We start from the raw sequence: 22,411 nt of genomic DNA on the forward strand, positions 1-22,411 counted from the left end.
ATTGTCAAAGTACATTAAGGTAGATGGGGTTTTATGATGACGTTACTTTCACAGAATCACAGAATCACAGAATCACAGAATCCCAAGGGTTGGAAGGGACCTAAAAAGATCATCTAGTCCAACCCCCCTGCAAGAGCAGGGTAACCTACAGTACATCACACAGGAACTTGTCCAGGCGGGCCTTGAATATCTCCAGTGTAGGAGACTCCACAACCCCCCTGGGCAGCCTGTTCCAGTGCTCTGTCACTCTTACAGTAAAGAAGTTCTTCCTGATGTTAACGTGGAACTTCCTATGTTCCAGTTTACACCCATTGCCCCTTGTCCTATCACTGGATATCACTGAAAAAAGCCTAGCTCCATCATCCTGACACCTACCCTTCATATATTTGTAAACATTGATGAGGTCACCCCTCAGTCTCCTCTTCTCCAAGCTAAAGAGACCCAGCTCCCTCAGCCTCTCCTCATAAGGGAGATGTTCCGCTCCCTTAATCATCTTTGTGGCTCTGCGCTGGACTCCTTCAAGCAATTCCCTGTCCTTCTTGAACAGAGGGGCCCAGAACTGGACGCAATATTCCAGATGCGGCCTCACCAAGGCTGAGTAGAGGGGGAGGAGAACCTCTCTTGACCTACTAACCACTCCCTTTCTAATGCACCCTAAGATGCCATTTGCCTTCTTGGCCACAAGAGCACATTGCTGGCTCATGGTCATCCTCCTATCCACCAGGACCCCCAGGTCCCTTTCCCCTTCACTACTTTCCAGCAGGTCAACCCCCAACCTGTACTGGTACATGGGGTTGTTCTTCCCCAGATGCAAGACTCTACACTTGCCCTTGTTAAATTTCATCAAGTTTCTCCCCGCCCAACTCTCCAGCCTGTCCAGGTCTCGCTGAATGGCAGCACAGTCCTCTGGTGTGTCAGCCACTCCTCCCAGTTTTGTGTCATCAGCAAACTTGCTGAGGGTGCACTCAGTTCCCTCATCCAGGTCATTGATGAAAATATTAAACAGCACCGGTCCCAGCACCGACCCCTGAGGAACTCCACTAGTCACAGACCTCCAGCTAGATTCTGCGCCATTGACCACAACTCTCTGCCTTCTTCCTTTCAACCAGTTCTCGATCCACCTCACTACTTGATCGTCAAGCCCACACTTCCTCAGCTTATCTATGAGGATGCTGTGGGAGACAGTATCAAATGCCCTACTGAAATCAAGAAAAACTACATCTACCGCTCTACCATCATCCCTCCACCTAGTCACTTCCTCATAGAAGGCTATAAGGTTGGTCATACATGACTTCCCCCTCATAAAACCATGTTGGCTGTTCTTAATGACCCCCTCATCCTTGATATGCCTAGTGATGGAGTCAAGAATAAGTTGTTCCATCATCTTTCCAGGGATGGAGGTAAGGCTGACTGGTCTATAATTACCCGGGTCCTCCTTCTTGCCCTTCTTATAGATTGGTGTGACCTTTGCCATCCGCCAATCCTCAGGCACCTCGCCCGTTTCCCACGACTTACCAAAGATGATGGAAAGTGGCCTAGCAATGACCTCCGCCAGCTCCCTCAGCACCCGTGGGTGCATTCCATCCGGACCCATCGATTTACAGATGTCCAGTTTGCATAGCTGATCCCTAACCCAATCCTCATCTACCAAAGCAAACTCCTCCTTTGTCCTGACTCCTTCTGGGGCTATAGAAATCCGGGGCCATCGGGGAGAGTCTGCAGGAGTAAAGACAGAGGCAAAGAAGGCATTCAGCACCTCTGCCTTCTTTATATCCTCTGTCTCCAGGGTACCCACTTCGTTCAGCAGTGGGCCTATATTGCCTCTTGTTTTAGTTTTATTTGCTATGTATTTGAAGAAGCCCTTTCTATTGTCTTTAACCCGACTAGCAAGATTGAGTTCCAAGGAGGCCTTAGCTGTCCTAATTGCCTCCCTACATCCTCTAACAACTGTCCTATATTCCTCCCAAGCGGCCAGCCCCTCCTTCCATAATCCATAGATTCTCCTTTTCCACTTGAGTTTGCCCAGCAGCTCCTTGTTTAACCACGCCGGTCTCCTAGATCCCTTACTTGACTTCCTACTCATTGGGACGCTCCGATCCTGAGCTTGGAAGAAGCGGTCCTTGAATGCTAACCAACTATCTTGAGCCCCTTTACCGCCTAGTACACTTTCCCATGAGACTTCCCTTAGCAGTTGACTGAAGAGGCCAAAGTTGGCCCTTCGGAAATCCAGAACTGTGGCTTTGCTAGGTATTCTATTCCTCCCACACAGGATCCTAAACTCCACCATCTCATGGTCACTGCAGCCAAGGCTGCCATTGACCGTCACCACTTCGACCAAACCCTCCTTGTTGGCGAGTACTAAATCTAGCAGCGCTGCTCCCCTAGTTGGTACGTCCACCATTTGCATTAAGAAATTATCATCAATGCACTCGAGGAACCTCCTAGACTGTGAATGACTGGCTGTGTGAGTCTTCCAGCAAATATCGGGGTAATTAAAGTCCCCCACGACGACTAAGGCATGTAGTCGCGAGGCTACTTCCAGTTGCCTGTAGAAAGCCTCATCAACTCCTTCGTGCTGATCAGGAGGTCTGTATTGGCTCATACTTACAGATAATCATTAAGAATATTTACATAGATCAGTAAATCTTACTTTGGACTACTTTAGTAAGCAAAGATCTCTTGGTTTTAGACGTTCTATTATTTTATAGCTCTATTGTTTAGAAGAGTCAAGATTTTTGTTTTACATCTACCAGGGCTCGCTTGAAAAAGAATCCCTAGCACACAAGATAAACAAGACAAAAAGCAAAATGCAGTCATCTATCTGTTACTGGATATATCTATTGCTGCATGCACACAACAAAATTCAGTTATGCTACGGCATTTTGCAGCTCGGAGCTCACAATACACCAACAACTGTATACTTGGAACTGTATCATATAGTCAACTAATTAAAGATATTTATATGTGTGCTTCGGAAATCACACTGTATTGCATGGGAATAGATGAAGAGAGGTTTTCAAAATGTGGTACTTGCTATTTGCTAAATTGACAAAATTTTAGATATGAGGTACTATTTTCTTCAAGTTCTTCTAATGTTTTTCTATCCACTGTCACTTTGTTCACACATTCAACTTTGTAGTAATACCACAACACAAACTTCAGAAAAAGCACCATTCTGATCACACCATCACTCTTGCCACATCTTACAGCATTTAGATCAGAAATTTTCACAAAATAGAAAAGATTTCAAGCTACTTGCATTAAGTATCTCCCCACAAACCAAACACGGAGCACTGCTGCTGACCAGTGCAGCAAGTGCTGCTTTACAGAGCACCTGCCATAAACTACAGCTAATACCATATGCGTTTGAACTTACCAGAAGAGAGTCTGACTGTCATGTAAAAATAGGCTGTTCACAAATGCTCCATCTGAATTTTGACAGTAGAGGACGTGGCTTCCTTTTTTCTGGAATATTCAGCAGTGTGCAGCAAGCTGAGGCCCTGCTGCATGTTAATGCCAGGCACCTGTTAACTAAAGAGGTTTCAGCAAATCCATTTGACACAGGTGCTTCCCTCAATAGAGTAACAAATACCTCAGCAGCTGGAATTTTAACCCTGTGTTGCCACATCATCACAAACAGCATGACTAGTTCAGCCAAAGCTGAGATTGCAAGCGCAAGCACTGGCCTCCCATGGCAGTACCCCAGATGTGTCTGTGGATTCGTGGATGTAGGGGTATGTCCTACTCACCAAAGCCACCAGCAAAGCAGTCCAGAGTGAGGGTGTCTATACAGGCTTGTCCATGGAGCAGAAGGTGAAGATGTCCTTTTCCACAGAAGGCCTGCAGCACTCATACTGTGCAAAACACCACACTGCACTGCTGCTGCTCCTTCCCCAGTGAGTACTTGATACCATATCACAGTTGCCCATTGGCATACACTGGATGGGATGCAACTCAGGATGGCATGCACAGGTACAGTCGTATTTTCAGTTTGGGAAAGCACCTCATAATCACTAGGGCCCTTTCTAAACCAAGCAATCTACCAAATCAACTCTCCAAGAAGTATTTTGGCTCTAAGATCAGAAGCTATTACTTTGATCAGCAATAAATGTTCCTAAGTCAGCAGGAGATAATACATAGGAGACTATTAGGGCTTCCATTTGACAAAATACATCTTTGCTGTTTGTTTGTTTGATGTATTTTTCCTTTCACCCAGCCTAAGAAACTCACCCCTGGCTTGAGATAAATGCAAATAATTGCACTTCAAGAGCATACCAATTTAATCTCAAAACCATCCGACAAGGCTATGAATGTTGTTGAACTTACATGAAGTACAACTTTTGCATAACAAATGTTACTGCTTAATACACTGGGCACTCACCACAGCCATGACAACTATAGCCTCATTTACTTAATCAAATCATACTTCTGCTACATAAAACATCATAAAAAATTAACTCTACAATATCACCTTAACCACATCAGTATAAAAATGTAGAAAGCACAGAAAACTTACTTACTTTGTCACCACTGCATAAACATCAAGAGTACTCTGCATGAGTCACAGCACTTACTTCCTCTATTGTGAATATACACTGACTCACAAGAACCCAGTACTTCACTGAAGCTCTCAATTACAAATGTAATTTTATTTAATTTCATCACTCAAAATGAATTTTGTCATTCCAAATCCTTACTGAAAGAGATAGATAATAGTTAAATGCTTGGAAAAAAACAGGAACTGCTCTAGTAGGCAGCTAGATAAATGCATGTATCAATACAGATATGGAATGTAAATTTCAACTCATATAGATCACAACACACTAAGAAGATTTTTATGCAATACAGACGTACAAAACAATAACAGTTCTTTTCACAAATATTTTCACAGAGTTCTGCACAGCAATCTTGTAGAAAAGTAGATTTGTGCAACACCAAAATAACTTATTGTTCCTTAATATAAATTATTTTTGATTTCCTAAAAGAAAGAGGTAATTTAATATGATATAGGGCAGGATCTGACTGGATTTGTTGATAGCAAAATACAAAAGATATTGTTACTATATGAAGAAAAGCAACACAGCATACGCTGCAGTATTGCAGGGGCTAGTTCTGAGAAAAAAATAAAGCCACCTGGAAGTCTAGTGCTTCTGCTGCTGTACAGAGGCTGTGCACCAGCAAACACCTGCCTTTTTAGCGCTTTCACAGTTAACCAGCAGAACTGTGCTTTGCTGCTTGCACCTATTAAGCAATGCTTGCCTCTATGGGTTTCTAATTTGAGTTTAAAGTCTTCAGAATAGCCTTTCTGATTTGGAGGAACAATCCACATTTTGGTGTGCATTGAAGGATATATCAGGTCAAAAGCAGAAGGATTCACACTTGATGTAATACAAACTCCATTCCTGATTTCTCTCTCTTAAACTGCACAAAACATACAACAAACTAAAAAAGAACTAATTGTCTAGGCCTAGAAACATGCTTGAATAGTAACATTGATGGAAACGATTTGCAAAGTGTAAAATTACATTAACAATAATTTAAGTGTTACCATCGATTCCCAGAAACTTCAGTGCTGATGTAGTACATTCATTTGGAAAGGTATGAGACAAAGTGTGGTACAGGTAGCACAGTTTAAAATTCCCTAAACATCGTAACTCATTTCCATTATGTTAAAATCATATATTCCTCAAGGAAAAAGATAAAGCTTCAGAAGGAAAATCTGTTTCTTCATAATATAGCTAGAATGTGAGTTTTAACCATTTTTAGTTTAGGTTTCTTTTACACACAGGGATCAAAATAGACTTCTCATTATGACTAAAAATATAGATTTTTAACTACAGAACCCAGCAGCCTTATTTCTGCTTCTTTGCCCTTCCCCAAAAAAGTCAAGCAAGGTCTACAAAAATAGCAATTAACTTTAAAAAATAGGTTGCTTCTTCCAGCAAATTCAAGTTACATTCAGACGTAAGATAGCTATTTATAGGGAACATTCTTGTGGCAAGAAACCAAGGGAGGTGCGCTGTGTTCAGTTTCCTTCTGACAACAGCTGCCCAAATCAGTGCTAATCTTGGTCTCTATGAAGATCAGTATCTGGTTTGATACTCGTGGTGCCAACGATTGAAATCATTGTAGAAAACCACTATGCTCCCAGATGCCATGCCAGTCATTATACACCTAAGGAAAGCACAAGATTTGTTAGTGAACCACCTCATGTTCATAAATTCAAGTCAACACAGTGGAGAATTACATCAATACAGGCATGAGAATGCAACTTCCAATGATCGACTGCCACAGAAGATAGCTGGAGCTGGAAGTGCTCCACATACCAGAAAAATCAGACTTTAAGGATTCCCATCTTAGGCTTCCAAGGACTCTAGCAAGCTGGATTTGAGTAATACTGCCATTTTGCATCACCCCTGACAGATTTATGGATCACAAAGCATACAAACCACCATACAACAGTTTGTTTGGTTAGCCTGAAGCTACAGTTGAGAATAGCTTCAGGCTAGCCATAAAGGATTGGTTACCAGCATCACTGTCCTGAAAAGCCACTTCAGGGCTTTGATTTCCTGGGATTATTTCTTGGCTTGCTTCATTGGATTCTGGGGGGGGAACCAGAGTTGGATGAAGCCCTGGTGCAGCAGCAAAGTGAAGGAAGGCTAGGAGAAGTGTTTCAGTTTCACCTCCCCCACTTAAGCACATGATGTACACTGAAGGAATTGGATGTGGACACAGGACTTCAGCTGGAAATGGTTTGAAAGCAATCTGAAGGCTTTGATTGTTTTGGAAGTTCCTGAAAGCGGTCACTGTGCTTTCCCATTGAGGCACCCTTTCTTTCTAAATTCCTTATCCTTAGCCTACTACTCGAGATCATTTAGATCTGTTTGAAAAGGTATGACTCTGACACAGAACACAATTACAAGAGTTTCTATATCGTCTCTTTTCTACAGGCTCAAAGTTTTAACATACAAAGTATGAGGGCATATGAAACTCTGTCATTTTAGGAAAAAAGTCTCAGAATTAAGAAAAGTATTCAGAATAAAAAGCAGTAATTTTTCTTCAAAACAAAGATTAAATATGAGATCAAAACACTGCATTTTGATAGTATCACACTATTTCAAGAGCACCATTTTGATTGGTTTTGCATTAGGTTTAAACATGTTTTTGCACACTGTAATTCAAATATATACATTCATGCATACCAAGCAAATTGCTATGAGTAATTGCCTGTAATTACTGAGCAATTACTCACTAAAATACTCTGAGAAATCTCTTCTGACTTTCTGTGTCTATAAACCCATAGTGAACAGGTTCCTAACTTGAGCACATGGATAAATTTATAGATGTCCATATTAAATCTCAGTTTACTGGCATGCAAAAATTATTACATTATGATATTAATGTAACATTACACTAATTACATAATTTGTTATGTACATTAATTACAGTTTAAAGATTCTCTAAATGAAAAATTTTACACATTTCAGAGGTCTAAAATTCAGTGGCTGTAACTCCAGCTTTTGAAATATTTTTAACAGGGGCTTTTTAATTTAGAACTGTTTCTTGCAAATGCCTATAACCTCTAGTTATGTTTAACAAGAAGCTGAATCTGTGCTTGAAGCCCATGGATTTTGCAGGCTTGGATTTTTTTAAGTTCAATTTATGTAAGTTTTAGAAATATAGTTAAGGTAAAAATATAAAAATATTCAGCATGGACTTCGGGAAGTGGAAGGTTAAGAATCTCTGCTATATGCTTTACTGCACAATGCAGATATTCCTAGGGGACTTAGGAGCCAAATCTATTTGAAAAGCACATTAAGCAAACAAACCACAGCAAAAAAATTTCTAGGCAACAAGCTAAAAGTGTACAAATGAAATGGTAAACATCCATCTTATAAACAAACAATATCTTTGAGACAAAAACACAGAAGGACTTTTACATATAGCTGCACTGGGAAGTGTAACGTAAAAATGCAGTAAAACCAGGAACTGATTGCCTTCAGTAGAAGGAATCTTCAAGGATATTGACATGCTTTATGTCAATAAAACAACTTTTTCTAGAAATGAAAATTAATATTTGCTGTAGTAAAATATCTATGTGTGGAGGGAGTCTTATTGTGCAGCTACTCTAACTGTTCTATTTCTAATGTAAAATTCTGGAATTAGGAATATGATTTGTATCACAAGTGACAGAAAAATCATGAAAATCACATATGTAACCTTACACCTCCATGCGTCCCACACTGTACATTGGCACAGACCAAGAATTCAACCTATCATCTTGGAAGTCCACCAAACTAAGATTTCTTGAATCTCTCTTCATTACCCCAAGAGCTGAAATCCTGAAAAAGATTATCTGCCCTAAATATGACACATTAGAAAGAAAGTTAGGCAAGCACAGAATTCTCAATATAATCACCAGGATCTGTGATCCTTGGAACACCAAAATCAGAAGAAAAATAAAAATGCAATTTAACTGTAAGTATATATTGTCTGAAATCTCTCTAACCTTTGGTCATATGACAGTGCCATGGATCGGATTCCAGCATCACACCCTGGGTAAGCAAAAAGCTGTTTGAGGTCCCACATCTGCCATACCATGACAACTCCATTGTCTCCACCTGTAAGCAGATACTGTCCATCTCGACTCAGTTGAATTGCCTAAGAGGAATGCAGAAGGATATTTGTCAGGTAAGTATGTGGTGCCTTACTCCCTCTCTCTTTCACTTTCATAAAAAGTTTCATATTGACAGTTGAATGTCTAGGGAGATTTGATAACAATACAAGCATTTGGGAAGCAACATTATGGTTATGTTATTCTATTCAGCAACAGAATTAACATTATTATGCACAAATCTCTTTAATACATTAGATGTCACTAGCTAAGTTTTACCTCACCTGTGGTATACTCCATATTCCAAAGATCTAATACGAGGTCAGCTAAACAAATTTACTCTTCTAATTAGCTAGATTTATGAGATCCTGCAGCACTGGCATTAAAATATAGTACCTGATGCTCCCCTAATTGCCTTTAATACTAGCCTAGCAGAAGCTGTCCTCCTTTTCTCTCTGACAAAAGGCTGAATGCTGGAAGGAACAGAAATGTTACACAAATTACTAGCATTAATTTAGACCAGTGTTTTCTGATTCATGCTCTGGATTAATAAGATAATGATCCACCCCTATTAACAGAGACTGTGTTTCCTTTAACCATCTATCCTGAAATCACCTGTTACAGATCCAATTGTTTTCAACCTGCTTTTGCATGCGTCATGGAGACCGATGGCTGATCTGCATTTGAAATATTTATTTGGGATCCAGATCATGGATAAAGATGGCATATCACTGGTTTTCACAGTGAAGACTTTTTCAACCAGAAGTCTTCAATCTATTTTGATATTTCCTGGATACTGTTGGAAAAATCATGACACAGAGTACCTGGAAGAACAGCAACTTTCCTCTGTTACCTGATGACTATGCCTGATGATCCTATCATCTATTAAGATGGAAGCATGAGAAATATTTCTTAAAAAGGGTTTTTGCTAGTTTAAATAAGCCAAAATGTGGTTTAAGAGAACTGAATTTGAAATTTTATTTAAATAAGTGATAACTGATACCCTATGGGGTCAGATAGACTATGATCCATCTAGCCCAGTATTTTATCACCAACAGCGGCAGCAGGAGATGCTCTGAGGTTGGTCACGCTACAGTCCCTTCCACTTGTGCTCCTCAGCACCCACATTCACTGGATTAGGAATATCAGAAAGTATATTACTGTCCATTGCTTGAGTATGTATTTATGGAGACACTGCTCAGGAATTTTCTTTATCTGCTTTTGAGCCTGTTGGTGCCCTCAGGGAAGGGGATAGCGGGCAGGGGGGAAGAGAAAAATAAAAGGGAGGAAAAAATGGCAGAAGTTTATTACAGTACAGATTAATAGTTTTATCTGTTTTGACATGATCCTACTAGTTTCAGTGAGTACCCCATAGATCTCATATTATAGGGTTTCCTGAATAACAGTTCTGCATTCATTTCATCCATTGCCTTCCTCACTCTGTGGACTTTCAGCATTCCCCAGCTCAGAAAACACAATAAAACTAGTTCCCTGCAGCAACGCCTGGAATACTGCATTATTGACTTTTCTCAAAGCAGTACTAAGATCTTGCACTTCTTTTCAATATGGGTCTTTGCTACTACCACTATAGTAACCCTGAAGATATCAGGCCCTGATTTTATAGCTTTATCCTCCAACTATCTGGAGAAACTGAAGGGTTTGTAGAGTTTAAAAAAAAAAGCCACAAACAAACAAACAAAAACCAACACAGAAACCAAAAAACACCACAACAAAAAGGTCCAAACAATAAAAAACCAAAAAGGTGAATGAATTCTCTCATGTGGAATGACATCAGCACAAGCTACCAGCAAGATCAAGACCCTTAAAACTACCACTTGGGCTACTAATAACAAGTATTCCAGTAAACCCAAACCTTTTCCTATGCTCTCCTTCTGTTTCCAGATACCTCTTCTCGGTTCTCTTTTCTGACTTTTGCTCTCCAGCTTGAATTTTCCTTTTCCCCTTCTCTGCTCTCTACTTTTATTTTTGCAAGCAATACTCAGCACAGGAGCAGCCTACCATCCTCTTCATTTGAGCACATGGAAGGGTGAGAAACAACTTTGCTAGTTGCTTGCTGGATGATTTGCTGTTATCAAAAGGAAAATGAGGAACTTTGCCACTATGAAGCATTATTATCTAGTATTAAAACTCCTGATCCTATCTAATCCTTCCCTCCATTGCTTCTACTTCCAATTCCTAGGTTTCCTTCACTTTCTGCCTTTCCTGAGAAGTTTCTACATTCCCATCTCTATTGTTCTGTTCCAGTTGCTCCTGCAAACATTTCCTTCATTCTGTCCTTAGTTCTATCCTTGATTCTGCTTTTCTTTTTCCTCTGCTTCCCTTTCCCCATCCGGGATCACATCATTGCATTTCTTGCCATGGCATTTTTGCTTGCCTCATTTTAGGTGATGATTGGTTACAGGCAAAAACTCTGCATCACTGGGCTAGAGAATGTAGATGCTAAGCATTACCTATTGAATGCATTTAATCTGAGATTTGTGAATCCACTAAATTTGGGCACCTTTTCAAAGAAATATACAGCCTTCACACCAGGACTAATTTGTGACAAATTTCAGCTCCCTGACCCAAGGCAAGGAGCCACAAAACTTTTCAACAGAACAAAGTTAAAATAGAGGATATTCAGAGCAATGGCTTTTCTGTTTCAAAAACATGTTCTACAAATAGATTGATTCACTTGAACCAAAACATTGTCACTGCAAGGCAAGGAAATTGCCTCAAGATGATAGTCTACAAACAAAACTCCAGCTCAAAGATTTAAGTTTACGAAACTCTGCTGAAGTCTGCAAGTATTTTGGCCCCTGCAATCTCTGCTTCTACAGCTTTTCAATATGCAAAACTTGTGACATACTGTGATTTTAAATTCCTAAGGAAAATAAGTTGTTGTTTTTTTAAACACACAGCATTCATAGCGCATGCACCACAAAAATGAGAAAAACTAAAACACAAGAATGTTACGCACATGCAACACTGAAGTGTTTATACAGACTGCTGACAAGCCTAGAAACCAAAATATACAGTGTACGTAAGATACTGCTTTGTGAGCAGCAGTAACTGAAGTCAGACATATTGTCCATCTTTATTTTTTGTATTGCTGTACTCTTTTACTATGATGTCAAATATATCTTTTAAGAATTATATGATGTGCAACACTTACAGTAAGATAGACTTTCTATATTACACATTTTGAATGTTTACAGCAACAGTTCCCAAGTACTCAGAATGAATTACATTTCTAAAATTTTATTTCACACAATACCTTTAAAATGAATGCAATGTAAATACATATACTGTAAATGAAATATTATAACTCAAAAAAAAGTAATTATAAACCTATTCCAGCTGTGGTTTGAATTAGGATGACCACACATACATGTAAATTTAGACACAATAAAGCAGAATATGTGGAGTTTTTTTCCAACCACATCTGAGTATGGAAAATCGAATACTAACCACAGTTAGAGTTGAGTATTCTGAGCTGAATCTTCCCTCTCCCCCCACCCCAAAAAAACCAATGTTCCAACCATAACTTGTTTCTGTGATTGTTTGTACAAGCCTAAAAAAATAATGGTAAGCACCACCCGAAGTACAGATCCCAGGAACCCGAAAACTCACACAGACACCCTCTTAGGAGAGGACAGTAACTCAGTAAGAAAGTGGTAGAAAGCAAACTAAGACTGTGCAAATTACCTAGAACTTGCATGCACTGAGTAGATGATCATGAGATCTAACATAGCACACACAATTATTAAAAAGATTATTCATTAGAAGCAAAATCAATATGGGGTGGTTTTCTTCTCCATAGTAATGGCAGTCTCCTAAGGGTATTTTCAAACTGCAGTGAAGACCGTGACAAATAATTATTCGCTACACTTATGAAATTCAGCTGATGAAAATCCATTAACCTTATGGCCATGGTTCACTTGAATTTTATACTTGAGGCTTTTACTGAAGAAATGCTATATTAAAAGGCAAATTAAAGCCATTAATCTTTAACTCTTCCACTACCTGCAAAATGCAGGGGGGTTTGTGATTTTTTGATTAAATAAAGTATAGGCTTTGAACCCTTACTAATACCTATGCAATTTAGCTAAGTCATTGGCTTGTCATAAGGACAAGATGCTGATTTATTTCTTTTTATTGTTTATTAATAAATTTCTCAGCTACTTGCCTATATATGATATATGTATATGAGTGAAGGAATGAATGGAAGGAAAAAGTCACCCTGTCAACATTTCAGTTTCATGACATGCCCTTCAAGTTTTAACAAACGAAAGGATGCTTTTACTCCCAAGTACTCCAACTGGTATAGAAGACAACATGAATCAATTGTACTGTTCTGCTTTTCCCCAGCGTAGCTTATCTATGATTCTGCTAGGTATGGAACTGAAACAACTCTGCAACTAATCTTTCTCACAACATGAGCTTCAGACTCTCAAATAATCCCCAAAGTGCACAATTTCAGCAATGTTTTAAAAGCTGCATTTCTGCCTTGGAAAGTCTCAAAACTTTGCACAAATCCCTTTTAACATCTCAGATTTTTGAAAGGCAGTGCTTTGTAAAAAGGCAGAGTTGACGCAGTGACAGCCCTGGCTTACAGCAACAGGAGTCTTGTGGGCACTTCCACATTTCAAAACAGACTCAGGAAAGGAAAATAAATTGGTTCCTCTGGGTGAAACAGCATACAGTCTTTGTTTAGGGTAAAATAACTTTACTTCTCAGAACAAGCAGACTATTTAGAGTTAAGTTATTCATTAAGATATCTAAACATTACATGGTAGATGTACTGTGATATGCCTAAGCTCCACTGAGCAATACAGTATTTAAAACAAAAACAGGTGGAAGGCATTGATTAGACTTTGAATTTCCCCAGAGCATCTGAAATTTTTCTGGCAGTTTTCTAGCACAAGAATATAAGAAAATCAGAATGTTGTTCCAATCATCATTACTGAAACCTGCTGGTTTTGTCAATAACGTTCTGAAGTACCAGTCCATTATGACATAAGAAAATAGAAACTAGAATGTTACATTACAGATTCAATACTTAGGATCTTTTCCTTCCCTCTTCTATCCTCATCAAGCAAAAATCAACAAAAAGTGTTTGTCAGCGGAGCCCACGGGTAGGTACTATTCGTTTTAAATGCCCCTACTTTAATCATGCAGTTGCCACTTGCCTTCTAACTTGATATAGTGCAGAAGCAGTGAGAAAGACGCTGTAGGTTGTTTAAGCGTAAAGCCCAACTGGGACCATTGGGAGAGAAAGAAAACAAAACAAAATAAAATAAAACCCAAACCCCTGCACGTACGTAATTCTGGCCCACAGAGAGTGGAACTTCCATTGCCTCTAGCAACATTCCTAAAGCTGTGGGTACTGACTGAAACACTACAGAAATTGTTTTAGCCAGCAAGGGATTTCTAGATATTTTACAGATTTGCTGGCCTAACTGACAACATAATCACAACTGAAAGTGACAGATTATCAACATTATTAATGTAGAAAGAGAAAATACTGTGATACATGCTTGCTTTATGGAAAGAACTGGGATGAAGGGTAGGCTGAAAATCTCAAAAGCATTTGTACAAGAACAGCCAAAAGTGCACTTTCAGAGAATTGATGCAAGATTAAAAATTGAAACAAAAATCTACATTAATTTGCAAAAATGGCTTGGGACAGAAATATACACATTCCTGCTTAATTTCCCATGCCTCAAATACACACTTGTGGCTGCCAGAGCATCCAAAGATCAAATGTCCTCTCACCTATGCAGACAGCACTTTCACTATGGAAAAGAGATCTACAGAGAGAGTTATTTCTGCATATTCCACCACAAACTTATCTAACATTTTGAAAACATAAGGATGCTCAATTAACAGAGTATAGTACAGAACAGTTTTAGGTTTTAAGAAGAATATACTGAGAATGTTGAGAATTAATATTAATAGAGTCAAGAAAAGAACAGGTGCAAATTTAAAAATGCACATCAGAAAGTGCTTCAATAATTCCGTACAGCAAACATGAGAGTGAAGAGGCATTTTCTTCCTGAAACAACAACCCAAATAAAGGAAAAAACTCTTCAGAGTTCTCAACTCAAGAGAACATTGCAGCTGGGCTCTTCCCTCAGATTATAAAAGTCATCTTGGAAGTATAGTACTGCTACATGCTTACAACAACAAGATAGTTAGACAGTTTTTCTATAGGAAACACAATACTGTCAGGATGACTTAGCACTGGCAAAGGTTTTCCAGAGAGGCTGTAGAAACTCCGTCCTTGGAGACAGGGTCTGGACATGGCCCTGGATCACCCTGCTTGAGCAGGGAAGCAGGACCAGTTGATCTTCAGAGGTCCCTTCCAAACTCAACCACTCTGTGATTCTGTTTCTCTCAGACCATTATTACTACTGGCACAGAGACCAAAACTCCAGATAGTTCAGGTAGCTTGAATGCTGACCAAGCAGTGTGATCTTGCTCCATGTCTCTACTGCATTCTGTAACTTTCTGGCAGATTTGGTAATACTTGTTCATTTTCTTCCTGTCCCTTTCTTTCTTATTCAAGAAAAAAATTGGAATATTTTTAGTCCAAGGAAAGTATTCTTTTGACATTTCTGCTTCACTCCAGTATAGCTAGCAGGTTCTGCTCTGCTTCATAGGTACTATTTCATAGGAACTGTCAAAAGACCTGCATTTGTATTATAAATTAATTTCCATAAAACCACAAGCTTATAATGCCTCCTGCATAGGTTTGGATTTGTTCCATAACTCTTGCAGCTAAAGACGTAGAACCTTGCTGCCTACTCAGCAAATGCCAAAGGGCTAAAGAGTTGAAATATAGACATATGACAATAAACTTCCCGAAGCTCAGTACAACGCATACTATCTCAAGCTAAGATGAAGGAATGTAGACAGAGATGCCAAAAAAATGAAAGCCAACAACCAAAACAGCATGTCCAAAAACCTCCTGCCTTCACACCAAAAAGTAAAGAACTAGCCCAGCTTCTCCTGGTCAGCAACTAGTAATAGTTGTGTTCTTGAGTTCAAGGAAATGCCTACAGGGTATTCTTCACTATATAAACAGTTATTTTAAAATTAAAACCCACACCATTAGGAGGACATGGTTCCCTTAACTACAGTTTTTTTCAGAATGCTGTTATTATAGTCTAGTACCATATATTTCTATGGCCTGGCTACAGAAAGAGTCTCCACATAACTCCAACATTGATAACTTTTCATGATAGTGGAACTGATGCACCTTAGCACACCATTTGAGTACACTCACCCTTATCTTGTCATCTGTTTCCATAGTGGCTTGAAGTCTGCCATTCACACTGAATACACAGAAGAGGCCATTTTCATAATATATGACACAGTGACCTTCTCTTGAAGCTTGAATAAGTTTTGGTCTCAGGCAGTTTTTAGGACCTTCTAATGTTTCAGGACCTTCTAATGTCCTCAGCAGATCTCCATTCATAGAATGTATGAGACATGGTCCTTCTAATGAGATGGAATAAAATCTCTAGTTATTGATTTACATGCTTATTTAAAGACATCATGTATCAAATAATAAGTAATGACTTCCACTCATGTAGTCACTATTACAATACATTATAATGATTTTTATCATATTTAAGTGGATAGCCTATGACTTTAAGGGTGCCACAGAGCAAGATGAACATCTTATCCCATAAAAGCCTTGCATTAAGGTATTTTAGAGCACCCATCAAAACTAGTTAGAGACCTAACAGATTTTCTTTTGTGGATTTTCTTTTGAAGCTGGTAGTTGTTAATTTTAAGAGCACAAAAATAAATGTACCGAATCCTGAAATTAGATACTTAAAATACAAAGACACCAGAGGTAAGTGCAATGAATTTACACACATAGGTACTCTAAAAGCATACATTCTCATATTAAGATTCCAACCCATACATGATCCACTAAATATTTGCTTCTTAATATATTTGGACAAATACTTGATTTGCATGTAAGCCACAAGTGTTCACAGGGATAAAACCAAAACACACAGAGGTGAAGATGGTGAGTACACCCAGCTTTGTAAAACTGACTCAAAGTAGGTACTTTGGAAACACTAAACCAGAAAGATCCTAATGCTAAGAAAATTCCAGTTTAAAAATATATTGGAACAGCAAATAGGAAAAGTATAACAATATCTACAGAATCAACACCATTCTTTATAATTTACCTACCAAAAGCAGGTCTTTGAGAACACAGATGGGGCGTATTACAAGCTTTGTAGCTAAGCTCAAAGAGCCTAAACAGAAGGACTATAAATTTCAGTTGGTTGTTTACATTTACCCTTCATCAAACAAACAAGACAGCACATTTTCTTTCTCCTGAAACTAATTTTTGTTTCTTTTCTAAGAAGTTACCCATAACAAACATTCTTCACCATCCAGGCAGTCAAAAACTGTATCCAGCTGTATGCTATAGGCTATTACACACTGGATAAACAAACAGAAAGAAACAGTAAGCAGTAGGCTATAACAGGGAAACTGATGTGGTCACCTCTTCTTGTAAATGTCTGAATAATCCTTAGTTTTAACATGTTTAAAAAGAGGTTTCAAATTGCACAGCAACCAAAAAAAAGGCTAGAAATAAAGCTACCATAAAGTTAATAAATTCTGCCTCCTGAGAATATATTCCTTTTCGTGTTAGGATTATAGCTTCATGAACAGAAGGAAATGACAATGGCTACCTTACCTTTTGAACCACTTATTACCAGGCCAAGTTCAGCACAAATGGTAGCACAGGTGATCTCATAGTCATGTCCTGTCAAAATGGCTCGAGGAGTTGCAAAATCACCTTCAATCGAAAAACAATAAAAGCAATCCTTGGTTACAGTCTATTTCTAAAATCACTGCTTTCGATCACTGAAGTGTCTTCAGTAGTCTTCCTCTTTGAGTTCATGTTCCTTACAAATCACTTCTATGCTACTGTTTGCATATGGTGGTACTGTATTCATACCTATTTAGTACAGCAACAGTATACTACAGGAGTTCAGCTTGCACATTTACTAACAGACATTAATATCAGAATCAGGTGTGTAGTAAAACCAAATCAAAGTTGGAGCACACAAATTTGCATTATCCCCTCCCTCTGTCTCCCCCTCTTTTTATTTATTGTGGAGAAAGAGATATAAATTACTACATTTTCCTGGAACTGGCTTAAATAAACTTAAGTGTCACTATGACAGGAACTGAAAGGAGACACCTACAGTGCCTGAGGATGAAGTAGAACATTCACTGACTGATTTTATTTTAACCTAGTAATAGAGTTGAAACCTCAGCCTGATGTCTAGTTTCTTGTAATATGTGGAGCTTGGACCATACTCAGGATGAACTTCGGATGAGTTTGCAAAATCAGAACACCCTAACCCCACGTTAATTACCACTGCTTCTATCAGATATTTCCTTGCAACAAGAACAAATAAAACTGGTTTGGGTTTTTTTTTTAGATTCTCTTTAGAATCAAACATATATGGGTACCATAGAATCACCATACAGAAAATGAAATTATACAACTGGTACATTTAAAGGAAGAAAAATAAAATATTCTCCAGGTGAAGATGCAGAAAAGGCAAGCAAAGCACATTATTTAAATAGTTCGATAACTTCACCCAAAGGTCATTAGCTGGATCACCCTCTTCAAAAGTGTTAGTGTTTCGTGGAAATCAGAATGTTATTTTTGTATTACCATATAATTAGCTCATACACAGCATTTTATGAAGCATTTAAACTCCAAAGTATGTATCTTGGGCAATGTTATCATGTAGTTTCAGAAAGGATTAGATGAGCATTTAAGCAGCAGGGAATAATTTCACTTCACAATAAATGATGATATGTGAGATACCAACCAGGCAGTAAAGCAGTCGTAAAATCAAACTTATTTTCTTCAAAACAGAAGGTGGTTTTGCAAAGAGACAGAGTAATCACAGAGCCAGCTGACTCCACTGATTCTAAGGTAGCATCATTCAAATTACGTTTGGGGTAGTAACTTCTCAAAAGATAAAGCCAACATAAAGTCATTAGTTTGTCTTTGTATACCCTTAACAGAATGACCACTACTGGTACTGGGTCTTATTAGAAATTATGCAAATATATAAAGCCAGGTAGCTCCTCAGACCCTGGACGTGTACAGTGAGACACTTGTGGGGAAAAGAAATGTACAGCTGGACTAGCATGAATAAAAGCTTAGCTTAGTCTCCATATTTTACATTTTTACTCAGACCATTTGCAACACATCCCTGAGTGTCCATGTGGCTGCCACATTCAAATGGCTTTTTAGAAAAGATCATAATATATGACAAAGTATCAAATCAAGTATTTTGACCTTTCAAAATTTGATTTATTCTGCAGTTACTGTTATAATTTATATCCACAATACAAAATCTTGGTAAGTAAATAAATCTGTTTCTTCTTAGATACATACATATACACTAAATATGTATGTGTGCATATATATACACAAACATATGAACCTATGTGATCAACATTTTAAATCTAAAAATGCTTTGGAACAACTTGCTGAATTGTCCCTCATCTCTTAATAAATAATCATTAAAAGCTATTGCTTTTGTTTCCTACAATGTTTGGCAAAACACACTCAAACCCAGGAAGTATGGCAGACAGTTCAGAAGCAAAGGAAAAACTCCCAACAAATTAGAAGCATAAGGGTAGACTTAATGACCTCTAGACACTTCTCAGGTGGCTGATCCTATGAACATTCACAAACCGTTTAGAGAAATTTTGCTCTGTTGAGCTTTTCTAGCCTAAACATGGGTCAGGCACATTAGAAGATTAATAAATCAACATTGTGTAGATGAGCCACAGATTTGTAGTTTTAGGGGAAAGAGCAACCACTGCAGTCTTATCCAGTAACAATTTAATTTTGTTCACCCAATTCCTTCTTCCTGCTTTTCCCAAGCCATAAAAAAGAAGGCAGCTTTGTGCATTTAAAGTTCCTGTTAGCTTTGGGGTTTTGTTTTTTTTTTTTTTTAATCTTTCTTTTAAATGAACTGCCTATGTTAGCAAAATGCTAGAATTCTTGGTTTATTGCTTTCTTTTGCTTTCAGAAATTGCATTTAACACAGACTTGCATAGATCAGCAAGGAATTAATCTAATTATATACTACACATGCTAAAGAAACTTTTGAAATCAGAGAAGTTTTAAAAGTACAACTTTGTAGTGGAGGTAATCAATATAAGATGTTGGAGTTAGGAGGACATGTAAGAAGCAATGTCTGAATGAATATTTAGGAGATGCAGATAAACAAAATCCCTATAGTAAATTTACTGCTTACAGCAACTACATGACTGTAGGCTTTACCTACATTAGACTGTCAGTAACTATACACATAAAATGTAGAGGATAAGACTCTTAAAACAGGAAGTATAAACTGGGCATAATATAATTATAACAGTCCACAGTAAAGTAAAATTACATAACTAATGCTCTCAGTCTTTTTAGAATTTGGACCTGACTAAACATAGTAAGAGTATAAAATCTACAGGTGTCAGGATCAGTGTTTCAGAAATTATCTTAACTGTTCACTAAATTACATTTATTCTAAAGAAACACTTTGATGCAAAAAAGAAATGGAAAAAATCTGAATAATATCTTTAAAGAAATTAGGACTTGAATAAATACTGTAAAAGAGGAGTCCTGTGAAAAGTCAGGCTGACTCCTTTGGTAAGATTGTCAAGTATTTAGGGGCTTCCAAGACTCTGATTTTCCAAATAATGGGGTCAACTTAAAAGCTGGTCATAGAGCAGAACAGATTTCTTTAAAAGCTTTTAAACTGTTATTGCCTCAGAAGATTGTCATGGTTTTCAGTAATGCAAAGAGAAAATTTTATTTTGTTGCTGGTTTAAGGGGCACCACTTCAAACTTTTCAAAATTGTTTTAGGGGAACCAGCTTGCAGACCTTTTGAAAAGCTGGAGAAGTGACTTCAAAGGGGAAACAGTCTTTGTCTGCTAAGCAGGTTTACGACCACTGATGCAAACCCTAACTAAGGCCTCAAAAGAATACTCAGTGCATCTTTATGGAGATCCTTAAGGAAGATGAACAAGTCAAATGAAATTAAAGGTAGTTCAAATCCTAGAGCTAATAACCAAGACACAACAGTTTTACAGATGTGCTTTTCTCAGCTCAGTATATAATAATATCCTTAGTCTCTACCACTGCTGGATTGCTACTTGAAGTTGAATGCTCTAAGAATCTTAATACCACATTCACACTGCAACAAATGCAGTCAATGATTTAAGTCACAGGAGGCATACAAAAAGTTATTTTCTAGTAATGGACAGAATACTTTACCTTTACAGTAACTATTTAAATTATTTCAAAAGAACTCTTCTACAATCCAATAAATACTTTCCGCAAAGCTGTTTTCCCATAGAAAATAGGATAAAATATCACTCTTTCTTAAGTGACTGAAGTACATTTAAATCATAAAATTCAAGCTTCAGAAGATAAAAGAAGAGCACATAATACCATGTCAGCTTATAGTGGTATTTCAGTGAAAAAATGTTAAGACATTTGGAAACTATGCTTAAAAAGGAACAGTGGGATTATAGCAAAGTCAAAACTTTCTTCTAGTTTAATGACATCCAGAAGAAGATATGCCTTACTGGCTAACAAGAAATTAGTTTGTATTGCTGGGTCTTTCTCTGCTATTTTTTTTTTTTTTTTAGTTTCAGTGATATTAAACAAAACAGGATCATGACATTTTAAATCCATCTGTAAATTCCTAAAATGACCGCTTTCTGTATTTTCAGCACTAAGCTGTAGGAGCTGAGCCAAACACCAGGAACTCTACTTAAACAAAAATATCTCCCTAAAAAGAAAACAAACTACAGATCAACTGAAAAACTCACAGTGAAATATGAGATACTCTTCCTATTATTTCTGGGTGAGATGATATGCAACACATTAAAATATAAAATATTTGAGTATGCTCTTTTTTATGTTTTATGCTGAGAAGACAATTAATTATGTTAAGTCACAGACAGCCAAATAGTAATTCCTAATGTTATTCTATGATTACAGAGGCTGTAGGGAACTTTTAAATGGCAAATTAATTATGTGATTTTATGCCAATATAAAATCCAAATTAAATGAAGCATCAGTTAATCTAACTATCTTTTTACCTATCTCTCTTCTTGCAAAAATAAGTGATTGAGTACTTTCTCAGAAGGATACATTAACGAAAACAAATGACATATGTAAGAAAAGTCCTCTAAAAATAATTTTACAAATTTCACAATTTTGAAGCTGCTTTATACGATAAAACCTGAGGAAAACAATAAAAGGTTTGAAATAAATTTGAGAAGTATAAATATAGAATATATGACATTTGGACAAACGTGCTTTCAGCAAAAAGTAAGTAAATCAAGAGAACTAATTTGCTGCTAGGCTTCTATGTTGATTATATAGAAAGTTTCAGAGTTAATTACATCAAAGTGATTACTGTCAAATATTATATAAACTCTGTATATTACCATAATTTTTAGATCACACAGAGTAAATATTTAAATAACAGCCAACTGGGTAAAAACCTATTTCTCTCTCAGAAAGTCTAGCTCTTTGATGGATGCAAGATCTTACTAAAGTGATACCACACAATATTACTGACATAGTCCTAAAGCTTCAGTTTGAATAATCTCTCCTTTGTAAATATGCATTTTTATGTAACAATGTAATCTTTTCATATTATCTAAGAACTCCATTGTTGTCCCGTTCTTCACATGACACTCCATCAGTATTT

The 22,411-nt window shown here is 37.6% G+C and overlaps 1 protein-coding gene across 3 annotated transcripts in view; it reads right to left on the minus strand.

Moving 5' to 3' along the window:
* Window positions 1-4,630: 4,630 nt before the first annotated feature.
* Window positions 4,631-22,411, minus strand: part of LRBA (LPS responsive beige-like anchor protein) — a 401,889-nt gene continuing 384,108 nt past the window's right edge. For all 3 annotated transcript variants that reach the window (XM_065688455.1, XM_065688463.1, XM_065688444.1), the window contains exons 54-57: window positions 17,346-17,447; window positions 15,906-16,120; window positions 8,510-8,661; window positions 4,631-6,174 (exon numbers count right to left, since the gene is read on the minus strand). In XM_065688455.1, coding sequence (XP_065544527.1) covers window positions 6,084-6,174; window positions 8,510-8,661; window positions 15,906-16,120; window positions 17,346-17,447 — 560 coding nt within the window. In that variant the 3' untranslated portion in view covers window positions 4,631-6,083. The remainder of the gene's footprint in view (window positions 6,175-8,509; window positions 8,662-15,905; window positions 16,121-17,345; window positions 17,448-22,411) is intronic.

The sequence above is a fragment of the Lathamus discolor genome, chromosome 1 (genome assembly GCF_037157495.1).
Source record: "Lathamus discolor isolate bLatDis1 chromosome 1, bLatDis1.hap1, whole genome shotgun sequence".
NCBI classification, from domain to species: Eukaryota; Metazoa; Chordata; class Aves; order Psittaciformes; family Psittacidae; genus Lathamus; species Lathamus discolor.